This window comes from Tachysurus fulvidraco, chromosome 1 (genome assembly GCF_022655615.1).
Source record: "Tachysurus fulvidraco isolate hzauxx_2018 chromosome 1, HZAU_PFXX_2.0, whole genome shotgun sequence".
In the NCBI taxonomy this organism is placed as follows: Eukaryota; Metazoa; Chordata; class Actinopteri; order Siluriformes; family Bagridae; genus Tachysurus; species Tachysurus fulvidraco.
The window spans coordinates 5512424-5535305 of record NC_062518.1 but is presented as its reverse complement, the minus strand read 5'-3'; the positions used below and the strand labels follow the sequence as shown (position 1 = coordinate 5535305).

The window sequence follows — 22882 nt, the reverse complement described above, 5'->3', positions numbered from 1 at the left end:
ATGCTACTTGGATCATGGATTCATCTGCTGGTTGAATGTTTTTCTGCATGTAATAATTCCCTGCAACAGTGGTTTGTTTAAAGTGGCACCTCAGTATTTCTTCTTTTAAAACACCCAGTAAACACAGACATAACACTAAATAATGAAGGCTGCTATCAGGCAGTCTCTCTAATCACACAGAACTGTTTAATCTTGTTTACATACACTGTGCATACAGTAAATGTAAAATGTGATGCTCCTGGAAGCCGTGTTGGTATGCAGTTAGACAAAGGCACAGCTAACATTACGGCACAGCCAGGAATGGTTAATGCTATGGGTTTCCAGGATAAAAGATTTCATCAGGAATACAGAGTGATATCCAGGCACAGCTCCTAATCCATTAACCTGACCTTTTTCTTTGTTTATAACCAGCCACTGTACCATGCTTCCTGTGTAACACATCTATACAGTACAAATCCATTTCCTTCTGATTGGTTAATACAATTACACTAAGTGCAATTTTCATTTTTGATCACAGACCACGTGAGGCAGAATATGTTTAAGTATCTGATGTACACAGTATTCTTAAAAATTGTCCTACATGTACCTGGACTGAAAATTTTTGTTTTTGACTAATATTTATGACATGAAAACAAGCTAATAAGCCTTATTGTATCCACTAAGACTAGTCTTTAACCCTGTGCTCATGACCCGTCCATGTCTCCTCCCCCACAGAAAGGTGATCAGGTTCTAGGTCCCTCCACTATAGTGTGAGAGCTATGTGTAACCACAGCTGCTAATGTAAGTCCTGCTTCTGCTTTCATGTGACCACAACAAATGCATGCATATACTACCACCTCATCAGCTACAACCATATGGAACTACGATATATCACATGTGCACACTGAATAATTCTAACATGTCTTATAGGTTTAATGTCCGGCCGCACCTCTAGAAGATGACAGTGTCACCTGACACAGAAGAGGACACAGGCGTGTATTTATTATCACACTCAACCTCCGGCAAATCTCATCTCATCATACAGACTTCTGATAGATCTGGAAAATAGCACTGTACTTAAAAAAAAGCCACTTGTGAGCTGATATAGCTTATACATACTTTTTTTTTTTTTTTAAGTAAGTTGATTTAAATGTTGTATTTATCGTTTTGTTGTTAGGTGCTGGTACAGTAGTTTCTGTACTTTTATCAGTAACTGTAAATAATTATTTTAGTTTAACACAGTTGTGAACTGTTTCGACATTTTTTTTTCCTCATGTCTGTTGACCACTTTGCTGTAGACTGCAAAAGAACTGTCCTTGAGATAGCTCAGTACCAAAAGATAGAGACAACGGTACTCCTCTTATCGTTCCAAAAGCAGTGCCTTCTTCTACTTAACACTTGTTGACTGTGTACCGTTCAGTTTTTATTTACTTCTCTTTGCTGGGATTCTCTGTGTTGAGCTGTGGACAGTCATTTTTATTTTGATGCTACTGGCTAGCTTGTTTCCAGCTGCCCCAGATTTTCATGGTCAGCCCTGTTCCAGGATCGGTGTTCATGCAGAGCAGTCAGCACGTCGAGGAACTCTGAAGAGATTCTCACCATCGTTTAAACCTGCCTGCGGTGCTCGGTGGCCACCGGTCATTGACCCTGTTTAAGGATGGAGTTCATTTCACTTGTCTTGTATCTGCTTTATATATAACTGCAAAACCAGACAAATAAAACTGTACATTGCCTGTAAACTTTAGCACCTGTGGAGTGTCAAATACACAGCATTGGAAGACTGTTATAACTTTGGACATTTATGCATTAGTCAGCAAACCAGGGAATCACTAAAGTGCCATTCATATCAAGTATGAAACAGTTTACAGTTCAGAAAAGAAAAAAGAAAAGGTGTTCAATTTTTCACAGCTGGAGAATAAAGGTCCCTCTAGTGGGACATGTTCTCACAAGTGTTCAATTTTAGTTTCAGAAATATTTAATAAAACAGGATTGGTTTGTATCCACAATGAACGTGAGTTTCATTTCAAAAAGCCTTTATAATTACATGTACATGTATATGTGAAGCTGCCCATCCTGTCAAGTACATTGCAAACTAAACAACTAGTTTAGTTTGAAATGCAAGAATGAAGAATTCATTTTAAAAATAATTATTAATTTCAAATATTAAAAGTCCACAATCAAATGAAGAATTTTCATACTCCTGATTGTAGTTGATCACTTCAGTTAAGAACATTTATATAACTATTATATTTACATGACATAACTATTACATATTTACATACCTTTTGTGTTGATATGGTGACTTCTAGCAGGTCGGGTGAAAGCAGACTGACCGTGTGGAGAGACGTCTTCCTCAGTAACTCTCTTACACACTCTGTGTATCTCTTTGCCAGTGGTAGCGTGAACTTGACATGAGAAATGAACAGTTATGTACAATTGCCTGAACGATCAACTGCATCTATAGTTTTACTGGTGTGCTTGAGAAATAGACATGGAGGGAAAAAAAGGGGCTTTTTTTTTTTTTTTTTCTTATTGCAGTCCTGCCAAACCTGAAGAGAAATAATAAGCATTGCTGTGACGGGAAGAGGAAGTAAAACAAAAAAAACAAAACAACTTTAGAGACAAAATTAAGGTGGCCAAGAGCTGCTGGTGTTGTATTGTTAGTAACAATTCTTTTCATAGATTATTGCCATAAACCAAACCACCAGAATAAGCTTTTTTTTATATATGAAATTAATTTAAGTTAATTGGTTTAACACAATGGGTTTGCTGACTAGACTTATCATTTATTATTGTCGGATTTCTTGTATTCAAACGGATTCTGTTTTTCATCAGCAAATTGTCATTTCAGTCTCATGTCACATGGCTTCAGCAACACTGAACAACAAAACAATCTCATAAAATCGGGAAAACCTTTGATATTAATTTTGAAAACAGAGACCTGAAACTGTACTGAAATGTATGTGATTAAATAACAGTATTTTAATAATATTGGGAAATGTTGAAAAAAAAACCACCTGCACTAATAAATGTCTGGATTAATCTGTGTGATGCGCCTACACACACACACACACACACACACACACACACACAGTGTTTTGTCCGTGTGTCAGACTCGGCACAACAGAAAATCTTGAATTTGTTTGGGACGATAAAGATTTTGTACTTATTCTGTGAACCTGTAGGTGAGCTACTCAGAATTGGTTTGTTGGGTTGGAGACAGATGTGCAGTAAAACAATAATATTAATAAAAAATGTTCATACATTAATTAATCATACATGCATCTTCTAACAGACAACGAAATCTGCTTGTTTGTTTGTTTGTTTTAGCTTTTAGAAGTGTTCTTTTCTGAACATTTTCAAGATAAACACATCACATTTCACCATTGATTGAAATTGAAATTAAGATTCTAGCAATGTTTGTGCCATAAAAATGATCTGAAATGTTAGTACCCTACAACACTGCTGGAAAATCCTTAACATTTAGACATGCTGATGACAGATATTACCTTGACCCACTGCAACAGCTTCTCTTGCTTTTCCAGTTTTTTATGGGGTCTGACTCTGATTGTGGTCAAAAGCTCCTGCACAAAGCTGTCTGCGCCCATGTGACCTGTCTGCAGCAGAGACACATACACTGTTAGTTAGCATTTTGATAGTGTTTTAGCTTTAAGGGCTACAAAGATAATAAACACAGCTGATCGAAGTTATTTTTGACTTTACCCAGAGATCATAGACCAGCTTGATTATGCAGACGTTTGGGTCGAGTCTTCTAGAGTCTAAAATTGTGCCAGTGAGAAAGGCATGACACTCACGAGCATATACCATTTCTTCATAAGACATACTGAAGTATGCAAATGCAACATCTGGTAAAGAAGATGCCATATTAGTTGATGCATTCAAAGAAATAGCACAAAACAATTTTCACTTTTCTTAGCAGAAACATACAAAAACCAGTTTAAATAATGACCAAAAATGCCCCCAGTCATGAGCATGATTCTGCATTGCTGCTACTGTTTGTTATTCCTCTCACTAATGTTTGGCCTTTATGACATGACTGGTGCATGTGAATGAAAGAAAAAGAAAGAAAGAACCCTAGTGCCCCCCTGTGTTTGTTATGCTGGAAGAAAATGACAGCTGTGATAAATGACACCTGATAAAGACAAACCTGAACAGAATTACACTTGAGCCCAAGATTTTTAATAAGATAAGTCAGGATCTTACCATTGCCTTTTTTCTTGTCAGACTGCATCAGCTGAGGCTGTTCATCTGTTGGAGGAAATCTAATTCATTCAACCAAATCTCCTTACAACTCATAATGCCATCAGATTTCCATCATATTTTAATGCAAATGTATCGTGTTGACTGAAAAGAAAATGCTTTAGACTCAAACCAAGTCAGATGTGACCAGGTTTTAAATACTTTTGGCCTTAGAGCAAAGCGCTACATTCACTCATCCTCATGTCCTACCCTGGCCGTGGCTTCTCTAATGCCCTCCTTACTTAGTCACTAATATTTAAAGTACAAACTCTTCTAGGCTTAAATTTTAAACAACCATAACTCAATTTATTTAATAACTGATATAATGTTTCTTTATGGGATTTTGGCAAATTTTTCCTAATCATCCAGTTCCACAAGTTTGTCCTGAACTTAACTAACTAATTATAACTAGTTAACTGATTAAGTGACTTCTAGTAGCTACTGGTTGCATAACCAGAACTAATTTTCAATCACGATCGTTATTAAAACTACATTGAACCTTCTTTTCATCTGAATATTATGAGCTATTTTGGATTGCATTTCCTGGTTAGAATGCTACACTTTACTTATGATTATTTTCTGCTGCTTAGTTCAGACTGAATAAACTGTTTGCTTAACCTGTGTAGATGACGCTGTGGGTAAAGTAACCCCCTGCCTCTCCTCTCCCCAGCACTGCAGGATGTTCCACTGTTAACACACACCCACTGGTCATGGGAAACACACTCCCTCTCCCTCCCTGATCTACAGCAACACAAAGGATTAACAAACACACATGGGATCATTAAATGTGTTTATAACTTTATTAACATGTTAACACAACTCACTATTTTGTTTCGCACCTCTGCTGGGATTCTGACTGAGTTGTCTGTGCATGTGTGTGTAGTGTTGCGGTCTTTCCTCGGTGTGTGTGTTCTCCTTCTGTGTGCTGCCCGTGTCACTGCTTTGCTGTTGTTCCTTGCAGTTCTGCCAGCTGTTAGAGAAGGTGGTGACCAGTGCTAATCCGAGGGCTGACTTTTCTCTATCTGAGAGTTCGTATAAGTGCTGCATGAGCTCGGACTTTGAAAGTACCGAGGTCTCCATTAGTATAGCCAGTCGCTCTAGCTGAGGACTGTCCTCGTTCTGCCTGCTCTCACGCAGCATGTGCAATATGAAGGCCATTTCTCTGTTCCAGTAGTCCTCCGAGATGCCCTTGCTGCCACTGAATGTTGTGCTCATTGGTAGAAGCTTGCTGCTATTTTTAATCATCGGCTTCTCGTTGACACAAGAGCTGCTGGTGACTGCTGTGGCCGGAGGTGAGTGACACATGACTGATGTCAGTGAGATTTTCTCTGTTCTCTCCATTTTCTCAGTAGCAGCAGGTCTCACTTCTGTTATTCCTGATGCACTGACAGAAACACACACAGCCTCATTCTCAGTGTGTGTACTTGATGTTTCAATGGAAAGAAGAGTGTTGTCTGGGCTTTCGCTCTGAAATGATGGAGGCTCGTATTCATCTGATGACTTCTGTGGAGGGTTGATAATATCGTCATTATTAATGGATGGCAGTATAACATTCTAGAGCTGCTTGACAAAATTGTATTTAAATGCAAAAAACTTAAGTGAAAGTGACATACGGCTAAGTACGGTGACCCATACTCAGAATTCGTTCTCTGCATTTAACCCATCCAAAGTGAACAGACACAGCAGTGAATACACACACACCCGGAGCAGTGGGCAGCCATTTATGCTGCGGCGCCCGGGGAGCAGTTGGGGGGGGGTCGGTGCCTTGCTCAAGGGCACCTCATTCGTGGCCGGTTCAAAGCCAAAAAATGAATTTTACACATCAAGGCCAGTCAATGGGTCCGGACTTGCACCGCTCATGACTCCTATTAGTTTCACTAAAGTGACTACAGTATGAATTTACTGATAATGAGTTCGAAAAATGAAATACGAATAACAGAAATTCTACTCTGATAACAAGAAAATCTCACTGCTTTTTTTCACACAGGGCCATGTGGGTTTAGATTTTGTTTTCCCTTAATAATTGTGTTAATTTATTGTGTTATATTTGACTAATATTTACATTTTACATATTTACGATGTTCTGAAACATTAAAGTGTGATAGACATGCAAAAAAAAATAAAAAATCAGGAAGGGGGCAAACACTTTTTCACACCAATGAATGTTCCCCTGCAGAAGATTTACCTTGTGTTGTTTCTAATATTGTTCTAAGTGTCTAAATGTAATTAGTAAGTACAAACCTCACTGGTGAGACTTGAATATAAGATGTCTTCATCTTTGCATGATGTGAAAAGATTCTTTGGTTGGATCCTCGCTTTACACCAGGCCCTGACAGAATACATATATTACAGCCAGGAGACAGGAATTACTCAGAATATATTAAGTGCTCTGTACTTTTTCTATACAGATCAAATAAATCCAATCTAAAATGTGATTAATGGTAGCTATTTTACCTGTAGTCTGGACAGTTCTGCAGTGCACTGGTCAGAGCAGGGATCTGGAACGCCTCAATTTCCTGAAACAGCAAAGGCCATTCCCTGCAAACACACTGGTCATTTAAATCTGCACTTTAGTCTGTCATACAAAAGCTTTTTCTTATCTGTTACATTTACACTGTATCAACACAATATAGAGCAGTGAATTACTCTGACACTGAAGTAAGTGCATTTTACAGATACAGAACAAAGCATAAGATTCAATTTCAGCTATTCTTCCTTTTATAACCAAAAACTAGGTTTCATTTCCATCCATAAAGCCGTCCCCCACCTGAAGTCCAGGGGCAGCAGCAAGCGACCACATCTCAGGAAGTTAAGAATGTGCCGGAACATTTGGCCGTCGGCTTGAACCAGTAGACTCTCGCCAAAGACCATCCATTTGCTCTTTTTGGAATTGGCAAGAAGCTCGGGATGCTGAAAAAGATCCCGGCACACTCAGGTTATTTATACACTGCACTACAGCGCTGGAGACGACTAATCTAACTTCTTTAGAGAGGTATGATTCATAAATCTGTATTTTATTTTTTTTTTATTGCATTTGGGCTGATCTTTGCTTAGCGTGTCAGTTTATTTTGGCTAAGTGAAGACACCTTATGTGACATACCTTTATAATGGTTTTGAAGTATGTAGCATACCAGTAAGTTCCAGCATAAACCTTTACAACTTTATAAAGGGTGAATGTTGATACTGAAGGAGACCAAGACATAACGCTCATGTAGCCTGCTAAAGAAAGATGGGGCAAACTTGTAGCAAAAACAAATAGCCTTAAACCTAAATTTATATCTGGCCTATCTTTATTCACATTAAACTTTATAACAGATGGCTCATGAAAATCCACGATAAGTTCAATAATCAAGGCTCTGACTACAAGTGCTTGTTTTCGTCCTTACTAGTCTCCCTCCTGTGGAAGAGCTCTCTCATAGCCTCTCTGATGGCCAAGTAGACTCCATCTTGACTGTCCAGATAAGCACATAGGCTAGGCAGCTCTTCTGCAGTAGTCGTCAGAGGTAGACGTGATGTTCCTAACCAGTTCCTACAACATCACATCACAAACATCTCGACACTTCCTTTAATCCCAGATCTCCTATCTGTATTGGACCTCAAACATCCCACCCAAACAATAACTCCAACTCTGGTGAAATTTTCAACATCTGATCCACACTATGTCCCATCCTAAAGAAGACTTCCTGTACATTTCTTATCGTCTCAGACTCAAACCTCCCACAAGGCATAGGCATCGAAAACTCAACATAAGTACGCAGAATCTCACAATCCCATGATTACCCAAATCTCACTACAGTAATTAACCAAACTCACCATAGTAATATATCACATCACTAATAACCCCCTTGACTCACTCGACATGTTGGAAAAGCACTCCAGTGCCTGTGATGTAGAGTCTGTTGCCCTTAAGATTGCTGTCCACACACAGCTGACCCAGTGAGGAGTCTGGATACTGCACCAACAGACTCAAGCTGAGAACATAGACCGGCTCCACTGCACAGCACCCCTGGCTTTCTGAATATGAGTCACTCGAGCTGCTCCCGTCTCCCCAATCTGAGGGGAAATAAAGCACCACAAAACTGAAATATTCCCTTTTCTATGTTTTCCTTTGCCATTAAGAACAATAAGCATTTGTTTCACTGCAGTGATTCAGAGTCAAAACTTTTATGTTTTATGTTATGTAACTTTCACTGTACTACACACCACTCAGTTCCTGCAGCAACTTTATAAATTCAGTCATGCCCACCGTTCTGGCTTCATCACACAATTCTCCATGTTCGCTGAACATCTCTGGCAGTAGGACTTTCCCAGACTGCAGGAAATTAGCTTTAATGCAGGAAAACAAATGCAGGTCAACTTTCATTATCAGCATCAGCACCGACAGCTGTTACTACTCACAATGTTGTCTTAAACTTTCAAACCATAGAATGCTGTGTAAAAAAAAAAAAATAGAAACATCATTTTGGGAGTAAAAGCTGGTTACTGGAGAACCGTTAAAATCGTCTCCATTGCCTAAGTCTTTCTCTTTATCGCAGGTTTCACTTCTGCTTCTGGTTTTCTTTTTCTTCTTTAGATTTTGAAATATATATCTGTCAACAATTGTCAGTCGGCATCTGTGTTATAAGTACTGTAGCCTGTTTGGTTTTCAATGTCTCGTGAATACAGATTCACTCTAAATATAGTCTTCATAATAACAACATCGCACCTAATCGGTTTTGATTAGGTACGATGTTGTTATTATGAAGACTACTTGAGGAAAGACGAAAGTCTAAGGATGTCGAATGTATAAATGTAAACAGAAAATCATCGGGTGCATGAGTGAAAGCAAAATCTAAATGATTATTATGAGTGCTTGCCTATGAACCTGAAGAGGTGACTGTTACATTTTATAACAGCTACATCCTCACAAAGCCACAGCAGATTGTCGTGGTTGATCAGGCCCGGATGCAGGTACGCATGTTCCAGAAGAACAAAGCAGTACAGCACTTCTTCAGTACTGTCCACAAGAGGTGCAGACACCAATCCTTGTGGCATGACCTTATAAACTGAAATACACAGCAGATAAATATATGCAGTGTTGAATTAGTAAAAATAGAGATGAAGTACTGTTATCAAGTTGGAAGCATTTTAGCGGATAAATGATTTTCAGAAAGCCTATACTATAAATCGTTAATGATAATAGTTAATAAACTAAAGCCTGAACACATTTATCTAATAAAAGTAATTCATTTATTTATCTGGAGTGTATCTTGGAAACAGTAAGTGTGAGTAAGGAAAACACTCTTAACTCTAATAGCATGTTTTTTGAAGGTGACATTGTTCAACATGGGGCTTTGCCCAAAGAGGCTTCTGCCCAATCTGGGACACCTACTAAACATGAAGTTTTGTCTATCATGGTGCTTTAGCCGACCTGGGATTTCTGCCCAACATGGAACTTTGTCTGCTCAGGAGCAACTCTTTCTGTCACCCAACCAAGAAATATAACCAAAAGGGCTTTGACTATTGAAGGGTTTGGCACAATAAACAAGCGTATGTTTATTGTATTTTGTGTATTGTCTTGTAATTTTTTGTTTGCACTGTCTTTTGTCCTGCACTATCTTGTCTGTCTTGTTGTGTTTTGTCCTGCACTGTTTGCACCAGGTTGCACAGATGCACTTTATGTATCTAGGACTAACTTACTAAGTCCCTATCTCCGTCTTTGTCTTATGTAGCACCATGGTCCTGGAGAAACGTTGTCTCATTTCACTGTGTACTGCTACAGATATGTATGGTTTAAATGACAATAAAAGCTTCTTGACTTGACTTGACTTGGTCATTGGCCAATTCTGCCATATACATGACAGGGTCTTTAGGCATCCAAACACTTTATCTATCCCAAAAAGTGAACAAAATATTCAAGACTGCCTCACTATCACTTAAAGTACAACCTCAACCATAAAACTAATTAAAAAAAGAAACAGCTTGGAGTCTCACTGAAAGCATCTAATTACATTTTAAAAGTAAAAGTATGTGAACTGTAACATTGGGGATGCCTAAAGGTTAAAGCGTTGAACTTCTGAGTTCGAATCCCAGGTCCACAAGCTGCCAGTGCTGGGCCCCTGAGCGAGGCCCTTAACCCTCAATTGCTGTTATATAAATTGAAATAAAAATGTAAGTCACTCTGAATAAATGCCAGTAATGAAATTACCCTGCAGCTTGATAACAGAGAGACAAACCATGAAAATCTTTAAAATGTAAGCCCTAAATGAGTATAAAATAAAAATAAGAGGTGGATATTATCATTTCTCACCAGCAGATGGAGACATCGACTCACCCGAGCGTTCAGTGTCTGTTATAACGTCAGAGGCACAAATGCAGTCAGTGAGCTGGAGGAGATTTTCTAATCCCTGTCAAACACAGAATATACATTCATACTCTTTATAAAGATGGAAGACGCCTCGTCTAGAGGAGACGAATATATCAAACTGACCTGTTGCAGTGCTGTAAGATGAAGACCTGTTGCGAGTTCATGTAATATGTTCATTTCCAATACACACGATGAAGTCAGATTTCCTGTGTTTATGTAATTGTAAACATGTCTAAAGGCAGAAGCATCTCTATCAATAAACAGTGTAGAATTGTCCCCATGTCCTCTTACTGATTTCAGCAGTAAAGAGTCCTTAAAGTAGTTCAGTCTGTTCAGATGTATGGAGAAAACACACCCTCCTACATTGAAGCTGCAGCTCTTTTCTACTTCTTCCATAATTAACTGGAGTTAATATTCCGTTAGCATCGTTAGCTAAAATTCTCTTAGCAACAGTGACATCTGTGTTTAAAACCTCGGTGTGTCCTAAATATTGAACCTAATTTTACTTTCTGCTTCATCCTACCCAAATAATAGTTACTGTATATATATATTTATTTATTTTTATTATTTTTTTGTTAAAAAATACAATAACAATAACAAAAAAAAAACCCCAAAAAACGTTGGAACTTTTAACAAAGTATAAGAATAGAACACGAGCTCGAGCTTCGGTTTTGTTATTAACGTTCACTTTGCCACACTGCACGCGCACATAATCAATTAACCAATCTGTATTTTTATTTATAATCTTTATTACATAACACGTAAAGATCTGGAGAAATAATCCGTTTTTCTGAACTTAATTATATTCTAGGTGTTAAACTACACAGCACTAGCTTGCCAATTTGTAATAATAAAAGTTATATTAAATAAAATATAATAGTTAATAAAAAATATAAAAGTTAAAATAACAAAAATATATATATAATAAAATATAACAAACATCTTTACATCATCTTTAACGAGTCATTTTACTATTTCTTTTTTTTTTTAAATATTATATTTTTTGTATTACAGTTTTTTCTGATTGCTTAAGCACATTTTTTACAACTATTGGCTATTTTTCCAAAACTCTACACACAAATAAGAAAACCTTTCACCCAATTATCAAAACATTGTAGTTCTATTGCAAAAGCGAACACAGCTAGATAAACTCTTCACACCTTCATAAAAATTGTGTTTTTGTATCAAACAGTAAACACAAGCCATCATCTACTAAGTACACAATGTGCCAACTACACACTGATGGTATGAATACAAAACCCATCTGGCTTTTGCTTTCTCTGTGTACAGATGTCAATTTGAGGTCATACTTTTGTCATAGTGTCATGTAAACATACAAGGATCCAAACTTCAAGTATTGGTGTTTATTCACACTCATCAAAACCAAGACAAAGTAAGAACACAAAATAGTACTTTCACAAAAAAAAACAAACAAAAAAAAACCAATCAGCCTACATCATGTCGTCTTTCTGGGTCCGGCCACAAAATTTCGTCCACATCGCATGCGATATTCTCCAGTCCAAGGCACCGGGGAAAATATCTCCTTGAATGCCGTATCCAGGCCTGACATGATGCCTGATCAATATCTCCACATGCCTCCTCCACTGCCTGTAAAAGGGCTACCTGTTGATGAGGATGACGGTCGTACACTTTCCAGCGCCAGGCAGAGAAGAACTCCTCGATGGGATTTAAGAATGGAGAGTATGGAGGGAGGTTGAGTGCCATGAAGAATGGGTGGTCTGTAATACAATTGCGGACCAATTGCGGACCAAAGCAGCCCTGTGGAAACTAACATTGAAGGTGTGAAGAGTTTATCTAGCTGTGTTCACTTTTGCAAGAGAACTACAATGTTTTGATAATTGGGTGAAAGGTTTTCTTATTTGTGTGTAGAATTTTGCAAAAATAGCCGATAGTTATAAAAAATGTGCTTAAGCAATCAGAAAAAACTGTAATACAAAAAATATAATATTTAAAAAAAAAAAAAAGAAATAGTAAAATGACTTATCTGTGTGTAGAGTTAAAAAATAAAAAATGTGCTTAAGCAATCAGAAAAAAACTGTAAAGTTGTGCAGAAAGAGTGTTGTGCAGTGAGTTGTGCCTACAGATTGGCAAAGTGTGTATTACAAAATTGCAAACTGAGTGCAAAACAGTGTTTGTGTTTTTAGTTTTGCAAACTCAGTGAGTGGTTTTGCTATACGTATTAATAGTTTTAGAAATTGTGCTACAAGAATCACGATTAGCGCTTAAGCATTCAGAAAAAACTGTAATTCGTTTTATTTAGTCTCAAACACCTCCCTATGTCTAATAACCTCTAAGTAGATTCTATTTTGCAGTGGTGTGTATTATAGACACAACCCGATCAGCTAGTAGACTATTCATAACATTAAATTAAGAATAAATCCATGTTATAACTTGCTCTGGTAAAAGCTAAATGAGTGTTTTGTTGGGTTTTGTTGGGTGTTTCAAAAAGATTCAGTAAAATAATCCTATTTCTGAGGCACAGACACCTTTGAGCTTGCATTGAAAAAAGATTCAATTTTCACAGTGGACTTAATGATCAAAAATCAATACTTTTTCAGATTAAAGCATGGATTAAATATAAAGCATGACTACAATGAATGCATAAAATAAAGGGTTAGTTCATAACTTAAAATAGACTCTGCTCGTTTTGTGTATTCTCTTCTCTGATTCAAATAATCAGTAAATTAACAGCCCTTCCAATATAAGTGTGTTATTAGTGCAGGCAAAGACAAGGGATACTCCAGGACTTGGTCTGAGAACATGTGTCTTATGAGAGGTATCATCAATATTGTAGTAATTGTGTTTGATTGCCACCTGCGGCTATGTGTTTGTATGTTGGAATTGAAAACATTGACATTCTTAATTCAATCATCTTCACTAAGAACTTTATCCAATTCAGGGAGAGCTGTCGATTTGGGCCGTATCCCAGGAACGCTGGGCACAGGACAGACATGGTTTAAATGTTAGTCCTGTGCTGGGCACCATACATACACATTAATTTACTCATTCCACTCCACCTACCATCATGTTTCCATTTCAGCAGCATGCTGAATCATTTCTTGATTGTGTATGATGCTGAATTGCTTCATTTTGCAATAGATTATGACTAGTCTGACTTTTTACCACTTTCGTTTCTCTCACCATGTGATTGTAATTTTGAGAAGTAAAGAGAAGGAAGCTCCTTGGCACATACTAAATGAAAACCAGCTTAAGTAATCTAGAGATTCAAGAGTTACAGTGACTGGCCAGATGCAAACATGAACAACTCGTCTTACTTCAGCTCTAACAGCACAGGCTTGGGAGACATAGAGGCTACCGTGGGGAGAACTGTGGTGTGCATCATCCTGTCTGTGTGCTTTGTGGTGGGGACTCCAGGGAACCTGCTGGTTGTGTGGACCATCATGAGGCACGTAAGGCACCGCTCTCATACCCTGCTGCTCATCATGCACCTGGCTGTTGCTGATTTGCTGGTACTTGTGACTCTGCCTCTGTGGATCTACTCGCTGTCTTGGTCCTGGGTTTTTGGTGAGGTTGCGTGCAAGGCCATGGCATATGTAATCTATACCTGCATGTATGCTAGTGTTTTTCTGATCACTATTATGAGTGTGGAGCGATATTTGGCTGTCAGGTACCCCTTTAAGATGATGCACTGGAAAAACAGCAATGCTATGAAGCTAATCCTGGTTGGGGATTGGACCCTAGCACTCCTTCTAGGACTGCCAGCTATTTTTACCCGGTCTCTTGAGAGTATAGATGGTGTTCAGCACTGCTTATACTCAGAGTTTGGTTCAGTGACTCTGGAGGTCTTTTGTACATGTTTGGAGACATTGATCGGCTTTGTCATCCCATTTCTCACTCTGGCGGTATGCTATGTCATGGTGGCTTCACAACTTCACCAGATGCAAAGAGTAAATAAACAGAAATCTGCCTTTCTCATCAGTGGGGTGGTGGTGGCCTTTGCTCTGTGCTGGTTGCCCCATCATATTATGAATGTCATTAATGTAGCACAACTGCTTGGAGCATACTCAGGAACACTGGAAAAAGTTTCAGAAGCAGGAGGGATCATCTCTGGAGCGCTGACATTCATTAGCAGCTCAGTGAATCCAATGCTTTATGCCTTTGCTGCCAGAAACTTCCAGGGAAGTCTGAGGAACTCAGGACTGGCCAGACTTTTTCAGGAAATTGCTTCACATGCTGTTCAATCAAAAGGGACTGAGCTCCAAACTTTTGACTCTTTGGAACAGGACGCACTTAAAAAAGAAACTGCGGCAGATGTTTAAGTCGTGCTGGATGAATTCTGACTTGAACAGTGTTTCGAGACTTGGATTGCATCACATACTGAGAACTGTTATAATAATTCATTAATTCAATATATGATGTTATTTAATTCTTATTAATTCACTCTTTTGAGTAAATGAATAAATTCTACTATTTAAGTTTCTTTATTAACAACTTTTTTCACACCTGAACTTTGTGACTCAGCACTCTAAGCCAGCTAAAGGAAGTTCTCATGAGAACTGCATGTAGTAAACATCATGTGTCCAGACTAGACACAAATTGTGGTTAGGGAGATTTTACAGTAGTTCTGCCTGGACCTTCTCACGCCTTACAAGTAAACAAATAAAAATATCAAGCACAAAATTCATCTGTGTGTAATTTTCTCATTTATTTGGATCACATATTTTCATCTACTTGAGTCCTAAACTATAACGTTATGTTCGTTACCATCTCTCCACACTATTCTTTATGTTCTTTATGTCAGTAGGTTAATTTAACTTTTAAGCCCTTAGCTCTGTGTTGTCTTACATTATCTTACGTACATTTCACTATATACTACCTCATCTACACATAGTGGAAATGACAATAATAGCCTCTTTACTTGTTTATAATAACTTGATAATTATGCAAATTCACAAATTGCTCCACAGAGGAAGAAGGGCAAATAAAGAAATACCAAACTGTACTCATATGCGTTAGGGGAAAAATCTGATGTCCTCATATGACACAAAAGATGAATGTAAAAGTGAACATTAAATTGTGTTTCAGTTTGTTGTATTTTTTTTTTATATCATGTGTGAATTAAGAATTTAAAGACAAACAGCAAAATATTATAGAAACTGTGAAACAATATTAGCAAACATAATATTAGAAAACATTGGCATGTTATTATCAATGCCAATGTTTCAACATTTAAATGTGATCAGGTCATGTTTATTTTATTTGTATTTATTTTAAGCAGTTAATTGTATGAAATTATTATAATATATAAATAAAAACATTAATTAATTCTTAATTGTAATTGAAATCTATTTTTATTTAAACATTTGGCAATAAACGACCAGTAAAAAAACAACAACTAATGTGTGTGTGTGTGTGTGTGTGTGTGTGTGTGTGTGTGTGTGTGTGTGTGTGCGTGTGAATGTGATATACACATACACATACATTACTGTGTGAATTTTATACAGCATGTGAAGAAATGCTGTAAATGTAAATGTAATGTGAGGTTGTGGAAAACAGTTTCATGTCACAGATCATACACCATGGTAAGTTTGAGCACAGCAACAAGACACAAGGTCATTATATTGCATCAGCAAGGTCTCTACCAGGCAGATAGATATTTTAAAGCAGACTGGGGTTTCAACATGTGCTGTTTAAGCTATTTTGAAGAAGCAGAAAGCAACAGGCAATGTTCAGGATCGTAGACGCAGTGCTCGGCCAAGGAAACCTAATACAACAGATGAAAGACACATCATGCTTAAGTCCTTTTGACATTGGAAGATGTCCTGCAGTGCCCTCAGCAAAAAACTGGTGGAAACCATTGCGACCCAAGAAGACCCATCTAGTGTCTGGAGAAGTCTTACTAAGGCATACTCAACTATGCACAAAAACATAGGAACTGGGTGAAGAAAAAAAGCCAGCAGTTTCTCTGGACTGATGAGTCAAAATTTTAAATATTTGGACGTAGCAGGAGGCAGTTTGTTCGCCAAAGGGCTGGAGAGTGGTACAATAATGAGTGTCTACACTCAACAATAAAGCACGGTGGAGGTTCCTTGAGGACGTCCTAAGGAAACACTGTTCGTGTCGAGCTTGCAGCATTCTTAAAGACTCCTTTCACCAACCCCATTGTCAATTTGTCCCCCTTATTTTTGCTAGGCACTTCAGGGCCCTCCTGACAAAAAAACAGCTGACCGAGGAACAGTCGCCTTGTAAACGTGTAATGACAATAACACTGAATCTAATCTAATCTAATCCTTGGAATATTGGGGCTGCCAATTTTTACTAACGGAGTTGGATATTTGGTCAGGATTTATGGTGTCGTCAGTGCTGAGAATTTGAAGGAGATACTTATCCATCATGCAATACCAACAGGATGGATATATACAACAGCTAGTTCCAGTCTCTGAATTTTATGGGATAAGCAGCATTCCCTGTGCATATACTGTATTTAATAAAACCACATTATGAAATTTCTCTGTGTATATTGCTCTCTGCTTGTTTGTGTTTGTCAGATACATTCTACATAAAATTCCACTTCTTGTTCATGATTAGTGAAAATTATACATTATACATTTTAAATAATAATAATTTCAAATATGGGAACTCATGAGTTGAAGAGCAAACTGAGGGACAGCTAGTTTACTTACATTCGGTATACAGGCTGGCACTCAATGAACATCTTGAACAATCTGCAACAGTTGTCTGAAAATTTTGACTGGAGTCCTTGCTGTTTTCTTCCCCAAAAAACCCAACATGTTTTTGTATGAATATAGTCTGTTATGTAATATGTTCTGTTTTACTGACAAAAACATTTCTTATTTATATTATTTATATTATTTTATTGCAGCTGCATGTGACCTGTGGTGTTTTGCCAGTGCGCTCTCTCTCTCTCTCTCTCTCTCTCTCTCTCTCTCTCTCTCTCTCTCTCTGTCTCACACTCATTCCATTTCCTGAAAGAAGAATTTAGAAGGGGAAGTGGTATGTTTTTTAAGCCGTCTGCCCTCAGTGCTCTCTGCTCAAAAGCATAAGAGTTTTGTGCACCGTGGAGTGTTCGCAGGAAGCATGAATTTTACCAGTGTAAGAGTTCCTGAACAGGTTCAGGAGTTAGAAATGGACCCAGGTATTGTGGGAGCCTGTGTCATCATGGCTGTGTGCTTTATGGTGGGGACTCCAGGGAACCTGCTGGTTGTGTGGACCATCGTGAGGCACGTGAAACAACGCTCTCACACTGTGTTGCTCATCATGCACCTGGCTGTTGCTGACCTGCTGGTAGTCTTCACCCTGCCTTTATGGATCTACTCACTGGTTTGGTCCTGGGTGTTTAGTGAGGTTATGTGCAAGGCCATGGTGTATGTTATCTACGCCTGCATGTATGCTAGCATCTTCTTGATCACCATCATGAGTGTGGAGCGCTTCCTGGCTGTCAGGTACCCCTTTGCTTCAGCTGCCTGGAGAAAGAAGCAGATGTTAAATAAGATCTTGCTGGCTGTGTGGGTGGCGTCGTTTCTTCTCAGCATTCCAGTTATAATTACTCAGGTCTTGGGCGATGACAACGGATCAAAACAGTGCTTGTATCGGGAGTACAAATCCGATACACAGGAGGCTGTTCTTCTGCTCTTGGAGTCTCTGGTGGGTTTTGTGATCCCCTTCGTCATCCTTGTGCTCTGCTATGGCTGCCTCTACAGTCGAATCACACAGATGAGCTTTAGGTCCAAGCGAAAATCTACTATTCTGATTGTCGGTGTTGTGGTGGTATTTGCTCTTTGCTGGATCCCACACCACATCACCAATGTTTTGTCTTTGGTTTACCTTGTCTTTGATGACTCCCCAGAAAGAGAAAAAATCTACGAGGTTGTAAATGCCATGCACATGATCTCTAGCTCACTAGTCTTTGTAAGCAGCACTATCAATCCAGTGCTGTATGTTTTTGCAGCACGGAGCTTTCGCACTTCACTGAGGGACACAGGTATCCACAAGCTGTTCCGTCACCTGTCCAGTACAGTGACGGGCGAAGGCAATAGAGAACTGTCATTTGTGTCCAAAAGACAAAGTTCTCAGACCAACACTTCTCAGTGCTGCGTGGAGTCCAAAGCACATATAGACCTACTTGTGGACATATGCAGCCATGCTGCAACTGATGAGCATGTGTGAAGGTACAAAGTTTGGCTACTGATTAATTGCAAAAATATTTATGTATATATAATGCTACTATGGAATATACTTAGCCTAGTACTTGACTTAAGATGATGGATTTTAATAAGAGAAAAGTTCAACTAGTTCAAAAATTACGAATTGTCTAAGACTCAATTGTCTCAAGTGTCCTCAGATTATAAACATTTGTTTAATGTAATTTTTTACCCATGTCTCTGTATTTTTATTATCTGTTTTTTCTATTATCTGCATGTTCTTCATATGTATGAAATCATTTTTCTTGTTTGTTATTGTTATATATTTTATATACTTATTTCTTCTCATGTCTATTCGTTCTTTTTTTTTTACTGTAGTTTTTTTTAGATGTAGTATATTTATGTGCCAAGTCTAAGGAGGACTAGGCCTAGTTTTCATTTCACTGCCAACTTGTATTCTGTATATAAGTGTGCTTGACAAATAAAATCATGAATCTTGAATAAATATTAGTTAAATAGAATCTTTTAAACTACTTTTCTTTTTAAATAAGTGCTAAAGATTTCTTCTTAAAGATACCATTATTATTATTTCAATCCAGAACAAGTCCAGAACAGAAGATTTAATAAATCGAAAGCATTAATGTAATGACTATTTTTGTGTACCAAAAAAAAAGTAAAATTCCTTAATAAACTGTTTTATTTTTGTCTTTATGATGCATGTTTTTCCTCTTAATGTATAACATCAGAAAGTGCATCACCAGCAATTTGTAAGTCAGGCTACTTGTGTGTCATGTTTAAAGGAAAAAACTTCTCTTTTGCATTGCAACATATGTGCATGTGTGTGAGAAAAAGGGAAATGCAGACTGGTTAGAATTCCTGCTGCTTAGGAAACCGAGTTATATTTGCGTAAATAAAATCTTTTGTCATTTTCGAAAGAAAAAAATGGTCTGGTATTATCATGAGATTTGTTATGTGTTTAACCATCCTACTTACTGGCTAAGCCACAATGATTAATAAGAGGTGGAAAATATTCAGGCTACACACTAGTCCCTGCTAATGTCCTCTTGGTTTGATGACAGATACCCAGAAATTGTTTTCATTTTCAGGATGATGATGTTGAGAGGTTTAAGACTTTAGTTTTGTGGATGTTACATGATGAATATTGTGTTGGTGTTTAATATTAAATATGTTCTCCTTGGTATGATTCACAGTCTCCTGTAAAAAAAAAAAAGACACTAAATAAAAGCATGGTGTTGACTGAACATTAAAAATGGAAGGATCGAGCATTACTGCTTATGTACAGCTACTGCACTGTACTTATAATCTATAAAAATGTAATAGTCATCAGGTTTATTCTTCTTGGGGCTAATGTTATTTCTAATAATTTGCACTTAATTGCATTTAACACATTTCGAATTTGAAAATTTAGCCCAATGATTTACGCATGATTCTCTCTCTTTCTCTCTCTCTCTCTCTCTCTCTCTCTCTCTCTCTCTCTCTCTCTCTCTCTCTCTCTCTCTCTCTCTCTCTATCTATCTATCTTACTAATGTCTGCACTAAAAAAATAAATAGAAAATGAGAACCAAAGTAAGTTAGTGAGCTAATTACTGAGAAGCATGGTATCTCTCTCTCTCTCTCTCTCTCTCTCTCTCTCTCTCTCTCTCACTCTCTCTCTCTATCTATCTATCTATCTTACTAATGTCTGCACTAAAAAAAATTAAATAGAAAATGAGAACCAATGTAAGTTAGTGAGCTAATTACTGAGAAGCATGGTATCTCTCTCTCTCTCTCTCTCTCTCTCTCTCTCTCTCTCTCTCTCTCTATATATATATATATATATATATATATATATATATATATATATATATATATATATATATATAGAGAGAGAGAGAGATATCTCCCTCTCTCCCTCCTTCTATCTATCTATATCTATTTTACTAATGTCTGCACTAAAAAAAAAGAAGAAGAAGACCAAAGCAAGTTAGTGATCTGATTACTGAGAAGCAGGGAATTCCCTGGGTCTTGATGCACTTCACACACAACAAGAGTGCTTATTAGGCAAACCGTAGAGAAACAGGTAGCATGCACTGTGAAAGTGAATCAACACTCTGTGTAGAAGGCTAACATTTATAGCCTTTATATACAGTTAATATACAGTATGGTACAGCAAAATGAAGAAAAGCAAGAGATTATTTCAGAAGAGATTAATGGCAGTGATGACTAAGAGATGTTTACATCTAGGTCTGTTGTTCCCTGTCCCACGCTCCCTCGTGTAATTCATGTACTCGCTCTCTTAACGTTTATCCTTTCTCTGTGGAAAAGATTTATGATATAATGACAGTGCATACTTAATATATATTTTTTTATATTAAAAAAAACTGTTTGCATTTTAAAATGTGACTAATTACAGATTTATAACAAGTATGCATATGTGTAGACATATTTGTATATATGTGTATCTTAAGCAATTTATAGCTCATTAGAATATGGTTACAAGATGATTAATAATATTATTAGCATACTCGTACATGGTAGCTGCAGGAAATTTGTAGATAAACATGTCACTTTGATTTAAAAGGAGATTCAAACTGAAATATGTATAGACACCTATCTACACACCTATCTATCACTAAGCAGTTATATCTAAAGAGCAACAGATTTGTATGAAGGTAACAGCAGTGTACTTGTAACAAATAGACATATATGAATTGAGTGAATATACCTCGTAAATCTGAATGAATATACAACTGAGTAAATGTAAACAGTGAATTTGTAAGGTGCAAATATACACCCAAATATATGTAAACATTCTGAGTTCTGAGAATGAAGGCAGCTGTAAGGTGCAAGACAGATAGCAGAAGTGTGACAGTAGTGCAAAAAAGACTGTAATGTGTAAAAAGCACAAAAGTGTCAGATTTAAAGAATTTGTTCATATTTATAAAATAGCTGTTTTAAATAGGTGTTTTTAAACCGTTCTGGTAATCAGGTGGAATCAGGTGTGTCTCCTGCATGATTGGACACCCCTGGATTAGAGTAAATGTTCCCGGCCCTGTTTCAGTGAAAACACCTGATTCAGTGAGTCAGATAATTAATATCCCTTCCTGAGTTGGAAGACAATGAAATGTACAGGACATGGTGTTATAGAGAGTATTCACTGGCCTGCTTTACTGTAGATTAGGGAAAATAAAAACACAACTTTTTATAAATATGTTAATACCAAAATGTCTTAATATGAGAGAACAACAATGTTTAGATTGCAACAGTTTGTGTTTTTTATTTATTTATAAAAAAAACAAAAACACTATACAACATGCTATTAAATCCATCATGGCCATAAATATTGCTGACATGATACTTATTATTTTATACACAGTAACATAAGTTTAACATGAGTTAATTTAGGATAAATACATTTTTATGATACATCTTTCAAAAGTGAGAGAGTGAGAGCAAGAGAGAGATACAGAGAGAGCAAGAGAAAGAGCGAGAGAGACTGAGAGTGAGTGAGTTAGAGAAAGAGAGAGTGAGCAAGAGAGTGAGTGAGTGAGTGAGTGAGTGAGTGAGTGAGAGTGAGTTAGAGAAAGAGAGAGTGAGCAAGAGTGAGTGAGTGAGCAAGAGAGAGAGTGAGTGAGAGTGAGTTAGAGAAATAGAGTGAGTGAGAGTGAGTTAGAGAAAGAGAGATTGAGCAAGAGTGAGTGAGTGAGCAAGAGAGTGAGTGAGAGTGAGTTAGAGAAAGAGAGAGTGAGCAAGAGAGAGTGAGTGAGTGAGTGAGAGTGAGTTAGAGAAATAGAGTGAGTGAGTGAGAGTGAGTTAGAGAAATAGAGTGAGTGAGTGAGTGAGTGAGTGAGTGAGAGAAAGAGAGAGTGAGCAAGAGAGTGAGTTAGAGAAAGAGAGAGTGAGCAAGAGAGTGAGTTAGAGAAAGAGAGTGAGCAAGAGAGTGAGTGAGTGAGCAAGAGAGAGAGTGAGAGAGAGAGAGTGAGTTAGAGAAATAGAGTGAGTGAGTGAGTGAGTGAGAGTGAGTTAGAGAAATAGAGTGAGTGAGTGAGAGAAAGAGAGAGTTAGCAAGAGAGAGAGAGAGTGAGCAAGACAGTGAGTGAGTGAGCAAGAGAGAGAGAGAGAGAGAGAGAGAGAGAGAGAGAGAGAGAGAGAG

At 37.6% G+C, this 22882-nt stretch overlaps 4 protein-coding genes across 10 annotated transcripts in view; 3 read left to right on the top strand and 1 right to left on the bottom strand.

Annotated features, from left to right (window-relative positions):
* The window catches only part of plekhg4 (pleckstrin homology domain containing, family G (with RhoGef domain) member 4), an 85149-nt gene extending 83426 nt beyond the window's left edge, over positions 1–1723 (top strand). For all 5 annotated transcript variants that reach the window (XM_047815567.1, XM_047815566.1, XM_047815568.1 and 2 more), the window contains 2 exons: positions 715–780; positions 910–1723. In XM_047815567.1, coding sequence (XP_047671523.1) covers positions 715–753 — 39 coding nt within the window. In that variant the 3' untranslated portion in view covers positions 754–780; positions 910–1723. The remainder of the gene's footprint in view (positions 1–714; positions 781–909) is intronic.
* Positions 168–11211, bottom strand: LOC113636724 (BTB/POZ domain-containing protein KCTD19). Of its 3 annotated transcripts, none has more exons than XM_047815572.1 (17): positions 10709–11211; positions 10553–10625; positions 9096–9284; positions 8443–8565; positions 8094–8292; positions 7626–7768; positions 7340–7455; positions 7007–7149; positions 6694–6777; positions 6481–6568; positions 5079–5742; positions 4858–4980; positions 4204–4248; positions 3703–3845; positions 3489–3596; positions 2262–2384; positions 168–1626 (listed from the first exon to the last, which is right to left on the bottom strand). In XM_047815572.1, exons 1-17 carry the CDS (start codon positions 10979–10981, stop codon positions 1618–1620), a joined length of 2646 nt encoding a protein of 881 aa, XP_047671528.1. In that variant the 5' UTR covers positions 10982–11211; the 3' UTR covers positions 168–1617. The 3 variants fall into 3 exon arrangements, with proteins under 3 accessions (XP_047671528.1, XP_047671527.1, XP_047671529.1); XM_047815571.1 differs by having other exon boundaries at positions 7340–7458; positions 10709–11210; XM_047815573.1 differs by having other exon boundaries at positions 3703–3758; positions 7340–7458; positions 10709–11210.
* A 2558-nt stretch (positions 11212–13769) lies between these two features.
* Positions 13770–15251, top strand: LOC113636708 (leukotriene B4 receptor 1-like). Its single transcript, XM_027136968.2, has one exon. The coding sequence runs from the start codon at positions 13864–13866 to the stop codon at positions 14884–14886; it is 1023 nt and encodes a 340-aa protein (XP_026992769.1). The 5' UTR covers positions 13770–13863; the 3' UTR covers positions 14887–15251.
* Positions 15252–17581: 2330 nt separating this feature from the next.
* Positions 17582–19440, top strand: si:dkey-148a17.6 (uncharacterized protein LOC108190685 homolog). Its single transcript, XM_047801108.1, has one exon. The coding sequence runs from the start codon at positions 17666–17668 to the stop codon at positions 18752–18754; it is 1089 nt and encodes a 362-aa protein (XP_047657064.1). The 5' UTR covers positions 17582–17665; the 3' UTR covers positions 18755–19440.
* The last annotated feature ends 3442 nt before the right edge of the window (positions 19441–22882 follow it).